Source organism: Sipha flava, unplaced genomic scaffold, assembly GCF_003268045.1.
Source record: "Sipha flava isolate LNK unplaced genomic scaffold, YSA_version1 88_pilon_pilon, whole genome shotgun sequence".
NCBI lineage: Eukaryota > Metazoa > Arthropoda > Insecta > Hemiptera > Aphididae > Sipha > Sipha flava.
Window position 1 is genome coordinate 1,879,612 of NW_020273630.1, and position 8,449 is coordinate 1,888,060.

At 29.2% G+C, this 8,449-nt stretch overlaps 1 protein-coding gene across 2 annotated transcripts; it reads left to right on the plus strand.

The window, feature by feature from the left end:
* Positions 1 to 71: 71 nt before the first annotated feature.
* Positions 72 to 8,054, plus strand: LOC112693517 (splicing factor 3B subunit 1). Of its 2 annotated transcripts, XM_025568629.1 has the most exons (17): positions 72 to 384; positions 2,370 to 2,450; positions 2,587 to 2,728; positions 2,840 to 3,084; positions 3,206 to 3,440; positions 3,505 to 3,852; positions 3,922 to 4,535; positions 4,599 to 4,869; positions 4,943 to 5,175; positions 5,238 to 5,384; positions 5,443 to 5,568; positions 5,645 to 5,866; positions 5,947 to 6,129; positions 6,200 to 6,564; positions 6,674 to 6,946; positions 7,451 to 7,667; positions 7,828 to 8,054. In XM_025568629.1, exons 1-17 carry the CDS (start codon positions 196 to 198, stop codon positions 7,984 to 7,986), a joined length of 4,050 nt encoding a protein of 1,349 aa, XP_025424414.1. In that variant the 5' UTR covers positions 72 to 195; the 3' UTR covers positions 7,987 to 8,054. The 2 variants fall into 2 exon arrangements, 1 of the variants encoding a protein (XP_025424414.1); XR_003149488.1 differs by lacking the exons at positions 7,451 to 7,667; positions 7,828 to 8,054 and having other exon boundaries at positions 6,200 to 6,293; positions 6,379 to 6,564; positions 6,674 to 6,767.
* Positions 8,055 to 8,449: the final 395 nt, after the last annotated feature.

Genomic DNA, 8,449 nt, shown 5'->3' on the forward strand with positions numbered 1-8,449 from the left:
ATGGGCGCTTCAGCTTGCTACCGAGCGGGCATGTATGTGTGTCCGTGATGTTGGTCAACCTGCTAATATCATCGATTGTTGTTTGGTCAATAGTATGTTTTTTCTTTTCGTTCGTTTGTTTTAACAATATTTATTATTGAGATCGCGAAAAATACTTTCAGTTCACGACTATTATATACTATTCTATGGTTCACGATGACCACACACGCGGACATTGAGGCGCAAATCCGTGAGATTCAACAGCGAAAAAAGGAAGAGAAACAAAAGGAGGATGACAGCGACGTGGGACTTGGGGCTTCCGGCTTCTTCGACCAAGACATCTACAACGGTGGCGGGAAGTATGAGGGCTACGTCACGTCAATAGCCCCGAACGACGAGTATGATGTAAGTGTCTAGCTTTCAGTTTTTCCGGCTCCGTATAGTTTACACGCTGGATATTAAAGGAGTTTTTTCAATCGCATCATGTTTATAGGTATGGAACGTCAATCTCGTTCTTGCCGCTTAATTTTTAGGTATCACGTGCGAGGGTGTCTTATCGGTTACCCCAAACATCGTATGAACAACAATTATTCGTACAAGTTATGGCTCGTTACAGTCGTTAATTAATACTCATATATGTATGACTTAAGTGAATATTTTAAAAAACCTATGATTAGTCACTTATTTAAAATTTCATTAACTCATTATTTTACACCATAGCTATTATATATATTGTTTAATATTGATCCTTTCTTGTTTTTTTTGCATTTTTATTAAAACATTTGTTTCCCGATTATTTTATTGGTACAATATTTTCTTATATTCTCATCTATTTTTTTTGTTATCAATTATTGTTTGAGTTGCACTAATCATCATTATATTGTGTTATGTAATTGATGTACTCTATTTTAACCTTTACAATCTATTTATTTCTTGCCATAAGAACTTCTGATTTGGTATTATTTATTAATTTATTTTTACTAGGGTTTTTTTTTTACGTTTTGTGTTTATATTTTTTTTAATATTAAATAAAATGAAATAAATATGTGCTTATTTGATAGGTTTCTTAGAAAATTCTCTAATATTTTATTTAGATGAAAAAATGTCTAGCATTACAGTATCTTAAATAGTAATATATTAAACATAGGGTTGCACAGTTATTTTAAATAGTTTGATTAATTTTTACTTTTTTTTATGAAATTGATTGATTGTCTTATATAATCGGTACCTATATTCAAATGATTTTCCACAAACCAATGTATGTTATTACTTATTTTGCTCCAATTAGAAAAATATTAACTGTAGGGACTTGAAATCATTAAACATAATTAATTATCTTGGCATTTATACAAAAATTTCAATTTTAATATCTAAGACTAAGACATAAACATTTAATATAAGGTTTTTTTTACTACTTATATATTACTATTTACTGTTTAACTGTTAATAGAAATAAAAGCTAGGTACGATATCTCAATTGTATTTTATTAGTATTGAAATTTAAAATACATTTGAAGTATATACCACTTTTCAATGCTGAGGTGAGCTAAGCGAAACGAATGCCTAATTTCCAGTGTTAGTATCTGACATTTATTTTGAAACTACATTTATATTTATCTTTTAAATAGTAGTGATGCCCTATTTTCCTATGGATTAAAGATTCCATTTAACCCTTATGATTCTATGGAATTAAGATTATTTTTAATAAATGACAATGGGAGTCAACTTATATTTTTAAGACTGAAAAATATGATGTATCAAAACCAAAATCTTAGGATATATGTTTTTTCATTATTTAATGTATTATTATTATGTATATGGTATAACTGTATAAGACTTACAGTAAAAAGTAACATTTAAAATGTTTATAAAAAGTTTTAAAATTTTACCCTAATCTTGGATAAATTTATATACTCATAGTAACAACTTATCTTTATGATAACCTCTTCTCACAAATAAGTTAAATTTCCATATTTCTGTCCTTTTCAAAACAATTATTAAAATAATGCACTTCATGAATTAATTTTTACTTCTTTAAAAGTCTGTTTATTAATTTAATAGGTTATTAATATAAATATGTATTCAATGTAATCATTAATCAATTACAATTGATTTTCTCAAGATAATTGTGCAATAGTGAAATAATCTTGCTGTTCTAATTAAACTATACGCTGTTAATACTTGTTCATAGTTAAACTCTTGCTGATTGGAAACATTTAAAAATATCTCTCATTTATATCTAATATATTAAAGGTATTAAATCTTGATTAGATTCCTATATATATATATATATATACTATTTATGCTAAAAGTGTAGTATATTTATAAGAATTATTTAACCTTATATTAAAAATATTATGATTTAACCAAGTAAAAAAAAATAATTTTAGGATGAAGACATTGATGATCAACAGTACAGAAATAAAAAACCAATAACTGCACCAGCAGCAGCTCTTAAAGAAATTGCACAGGTAGTTCATTATATTCTTAATAATATTCTAATAATTGGTATTTTTATTCATATATTTTACATATATTATTAATTAATTTTTTTTAAATTTCTTAAAGTTAAATTTTTAAAATATTAATAATTTTTTTATATACTAGGCTAGAGATGATGAAGATGACTATGACCCATTTGCAGAAAGAAAACGTCTTCAAAAAGCAACTTCAGACAAAGATGATGATACTCGTCAAGTTCGTAGACCTATGGTTATATCACCAGAACGTATTGATCCCTTTGCTGAAGGTAATGTTTATTTTATTTATTATGTTATCATGTATTTTTATATATTCTAGCAGTTTTTTTATATTATATTAATATATATTTTTATTTCATTTGTTGTGATATTTATTTTAGGTGGTAAAACTCCAGACGTTGGTTCCCGAACTTATTCTCAAATTATGCAAGAACAAAAGTTAAAAGGTGAAGAGAATGAAGTACGGAAAACAATTATAGATAAAGCTAAAGATGGCAATCTTAGAACTAATGGAGAGGCTAAAGGCACAGTCAGAAAAAGAGGACGTTGGGATCAAGTTGTACAAAATGGTGACTCTTCTGGAGTACCTGCCAAGAAAAAAACTAATTCTGCTCCTTGGGAAGAAGTAAGTTATGGTGGTTTAAACTTTTAATATACTATCCATAAAAATTTCTAAACCTTTTTTGAAATATTTACATTATTTTTATGTGTTCATTTAAAATATTGGTTTATTCAACTATGTTTAGACACCTAAGGGAGGCTTGTCACGTTGGGATGAAACTCCTGGACCTACCAAAATGGGAGCAGAAACTCCTGGTGCTACACCTGGTCAAAGTACTAGAATGTGGGATGCAACTCCAGGACATACTACTCCTGCTACAGAAGCTGCAACCCCGGGTCGTGATACTCCAGGTCATATAGGAGTAACACAAACATCAGTTAGGAGAAACCGTTGGGATGAAACTCCTAAAACAGAGAGAGGTAAATATTATTGTGTTTAAGTATAATATATCCATTATTTTGTGATTAATGAATTATTTTCTAGCAACACCTGGGCATAATAGTGGATGGGCTGAAACTCCTCGTACAGATCGTGGGGGTGTTGATTTAATTCAAGATACTCCAACACCATCCGCAAGTAAAAGACGTTCTCGTTGGGATGAAACCCCATCTCAGATGACCCCATCTGCAACACCTGGTGGTCTTACACCTGGAGCAGCTACTCCAAAAGTAGGAGCTACACCATCTGGAACTTCTATGACTCCTACACCTGGTGGCATGACTCCTGGTGCTACACCGATGACACCAATGGCACCTCGTACTCCTGTGCTTTCTAATAGTGCTGCTACTCCAGTTGGACATACCGCCATGGGTATGGCTACCCCAACTCCAGGTAAAAATACAAAAATAAGAATCACATAATATTAAGACTTAATATTTATATTGCTGAATTTCTACTTAGGTCATTTGTTATCTATGACTCCTGAACAGCTGCAAGCTTATAGATGGGAGCGTGAAATTGATGAACGTAACCGTCCATTAACAGATGATGAATTAGATGCTATGTTTCCACCCGGGTATAAAGTACTTCAACCACCTGCTGGATATATACCTATACGAACTCCAGCTCGTAAATTAACTGCTACACCAACCCCAATAGCTGGTACTCCAACAGGATTTTTCATGCAAGAATCTGTTGATCGTCCAACTAAGACCCAAATAGTTGATAATCAACCGCCTGGTAATCTTCCTATGTTAAAACCTGAAGATGCACAGTATTTTGATAAATTATTGATGGATGTTGATGAAGAAAGTTTAACATTAGAAGAACAAAAAGAAAGAAAAATTATGAAATTGCTTTTAAAGATTAAAAATGGTACTCCACCAATGAGAAAAGCTGCTTTGAGGCAAGTTACTGATAAGGCTAGGGAATTAGGTGCTGGTCCATTATTCAATCAAATACTGCCTTTACTTATGTCACCTACTCTTGAAGATCAAGAACGCCATTTATTAGTAAAAGTCATTGATCGAATTTTATACAAATTAGATGACTTAGTCAGACCATATGTTCATAAGGTAAGTTGTATTTTTATAAACATAAATACGTATTTAAAATTAATAATATTAATTTTTTTATAGATATTGGTTGTTATTGAACCACTCTTAATTGATGAAGATTATTATGCTCGTGTTGAAGGCCGAGAAATAATTTCAAATTTAGCCAAGGCAGCTGGATTAGCTACTATGATATCTACTATGAGACCTGATATTGATAATATTGATGAGTATGTTCGTAATACTACAGCTCGAGCTTTTGCTGTAGTTGCTTCAGCATTGGGAATTCCATCACTTTTGCCTTTCTTAAAAGCAGTGTGTAAGAGTAAGAAATCTTGGCAAGCTCGTCATACAGGTAATTATAATATACATAAGTATTTTTATAATTATATTTATCTAATATTTTGTTTTATTTAATCTAATTTAAGGTATAAAAATTGTTCAACAAATTGCAATCTTAATGGGTTGTGCTATTCTACCTCATTTACGTTCTCTTGTGGAAATAATTGAACATGGCTTGGTTGACGAGCAACAGAAAGTACGAACTATTACTGCTCTAGCAATAGCTGCGTTGGCTGAAGCTGCAACTCCTTATGGTATTGAAAGTTTTGATTCTGTCCTTAAACCATTGTGGAAGGGTATTAGAACTCATAGAGGAAAAGTAAGATTTAAAAATTTTAATATATTTTTATATATAGCAATTAAATAATATTATTGTTTTAGGGTTTAGCTGCATTTTTGAAAGCTATAGGATATTTAATACCTTTAATGGATGCTGAATATGCTAACTATTATACCAGAGAAGTAATGTTGATCTTGATTCGAGAGTTTCAGTCTCCTGATGAAGAAATGAAAAAGATTGTATTAAAGGTTAATAACAAATTTAGCTTTTTTAAATACATTTTTAACTTGTGAATTATATTTGTAGGTAGTCAAACAATGTTGTGGAACAGATGGTGTTGAACCTCAATACATTCGTGAAGATATTTTACCTCATTTCTTTAGACATTTCTGGAATCATAGGATGGCCCTAGATAGACGAAATTATAGACAAGTAAATATCTATTAAAATCATGAACATTTTAAAATAAGTACCAAGTTTTATAATAAATATATATTTATTCTATTAGTTAGTTGATACCACAATGGAAATAGCTAATAAAGTTGGAGCATCTGAAATTATTAATCGAATAGTTGATGATTTAAAAGATGAAAATGAACAATATCGTAAAATGGTTATGGAAACTATAGAAAAAACAATTGGCAACTTAGGTGCAGCTGATATTGACTCCAGGCTTGAAGAACAGCTTATTGATGGTATTCTTTATGCTTTTCAGGAACAAACAAATGAAGTAACTACTAATATTTCTTTAACTTATTTTATAAATGTTAGCATTTAATAAGAACTATATAAAATTTTAAAATTGTATAGGATGTTATTATGTTAAATGGATTTGGTATGATTGTTAATCAACTTGGTAGGCGTGTCAAACCATACCTACCTCAGATATGTGGTACTATTTTATGGAGATTGAATAACAAATCCGCTAAAATTAGACAACAAGCTGCAGACTTGATTGCTCGGATAGCTTGTATTATGAAAATTTGTCAAGAAGTATGTCTGATTCATTTTTTTTCAAGTTGTATCTTAAAGTATTTATAATTTTTAAAATTTTATATTTTAGGAAAAATTGATGGGACATTTGGGTTTAGTGTTGTATGAATACTTGGGTGAAGAATATCCAGAAGTGTTGGGAAGCATTTTAGGCGCATTAAAAGGTATTGTAAACGTGATTGGAATGACAAGAATGACTCCGCCTATCAAAGACTTGTTACCTCGGCTAACGCCAATTTTGAAAAACAGACACGAGAAAGTTCAAGAGAATTGTATCGATCTTGTTGGTCGTATTGCTGATCGAGGACCAGAGTATGTACCAGCCAGGGAATGGATGCGAATATGCTTTGAACTTCTTGAGTTATTAAAAGCGCATAAAAAAGCAATCAGGAGAGCTACAGTAAATACTTTTGGTTATATTGCTAAAGCAATTGGGTAAGCATTTGTAATTGACTATAAATAAAGTGTTTATATGCTATAGTCTTCATTTTAATATAAAAAAAATTATAATAATAATATAAATAACTATTATTATTTTCTACAGACCTCATGATGTATTAGCTACACTTTTGAATAATTTAAAAGTACAAGAACGACAGAATCGTGTTTGTACAACTGTGGCCATTGCTATAGTAGCTGAAACTTGTTCTCCATTCACTGTGTTACCTGCCTTGATGAATGAATATCGTGTACCTGAATTGAATGTCCAAAATGGTGTTCTTAAATCTTTATCATTTTTGTTTCAATACATTGGTGAAATGGGCAAAGATTATATTTATGCCGTCACTCCACTTTTAGAAGATGCTTTGATGGACAGGTAACAATAAATTATGGACTATAATAATGGAACTAATAAATTAATTTATAGAGTTTTCAACGCATAAGTTAAAAATATTTAAAATTAATTATTATTCAAAATAATGATTACTGGGTATTTAGTATTTAGTTTTAACGTAATTCAATTATTTTAAGTTACATTTTATTATGAAAATTTGTTTATAAATTAAAAATAAAAGATACATGACAAATAATTTGTTAACTATACAGCTGAGTAAATATATATTAATATATATTTGATTGAGCATTGGAAGCATAATTTATACATTTATTCATAGTATTGATAAGTATAATATGTTAAATATGACTCTTAATAGTTACATTAATTTATTTATTTTGATTTATAAAATTATTCTTATTTATAATTTGTTAAATGTTAATACAGTTTTGTAACATTTTGAATATACTAAACAGCAATAGAATATATTGGTTCTAACAGTTAACATATGTATTTTTAACAAACTATGTATTTACATTTTTTTAGAGATTTAGTACATAGACAAACAGCATGTGCAGCAATCAAACATATGGCTCTAGGAGTCTTTGGTTTTGGTTGTGAAGATGCGTTAATCCATTTATTAAACTATGTTTGGCCTAATATTTTTGAAACATCTCCTCATTTGGTTCAAGCTTTTATGGAAGCTGTTGAAGGCTTGAGAGTGGCTCTTGGCCCTATTAAAATTTTACAATATACACTTCAAGTAAGTATGTAGCTGTTAAGAAATTTAAGTTAAGAGCTTCTGTTTTACAATGTTAAATAATTTATTTAAAACATATAAGCCTGGAATAATTTATATGCACAGGTAAAAAGTTGTAAAGGACACAACTTTTGTTGGCCACTTATTATTATTTTTTTTTTAGGGATTATTTCACCCAGCTCGTAAAGTTCGTGATGTTTACTGGAAGATATATAATTCATTATATATAAGTGCCCAAGATGCTTTAGTTGCGGGATACCCTCATATAGAAAATGATGTAAAGAATCAATATGTACGATATGAACTTATGTATACGTTATAATCATGTCGGATTTATATTTTATTAATAATTTTTTTTGTGTGTAAATATTCTATTAAATTGTAATGTGTTTATTCTTTTATACATTTTTTCAATATTCAGCCGATTGAGGAATATTAACATTTAAAGGATTAATACTACTATCATATATTCATTTAAATTATATTTATGTTTTTTCGTCTGAAGAGTTAAAGTCATTGATTGATTTCATATTCCAACAATCATGTTGACAATAATAATGGTCTTATGAATCCTTATTATTTTTATTATGTTAAGTAAACTATTTTAAAAATTTAGGACAACAAAAATATTAATTACTTATTTTTAAGTATGAGAGGGTTATAAATTATAATTTATACTTGATGTATGTTATATGTATGATTGTCAAACATTTATTTTTACATAGTAAAATGTAATACATAATTTAGTTGTTTTTAATATTTCATGTATAAATGAAAATTTATAA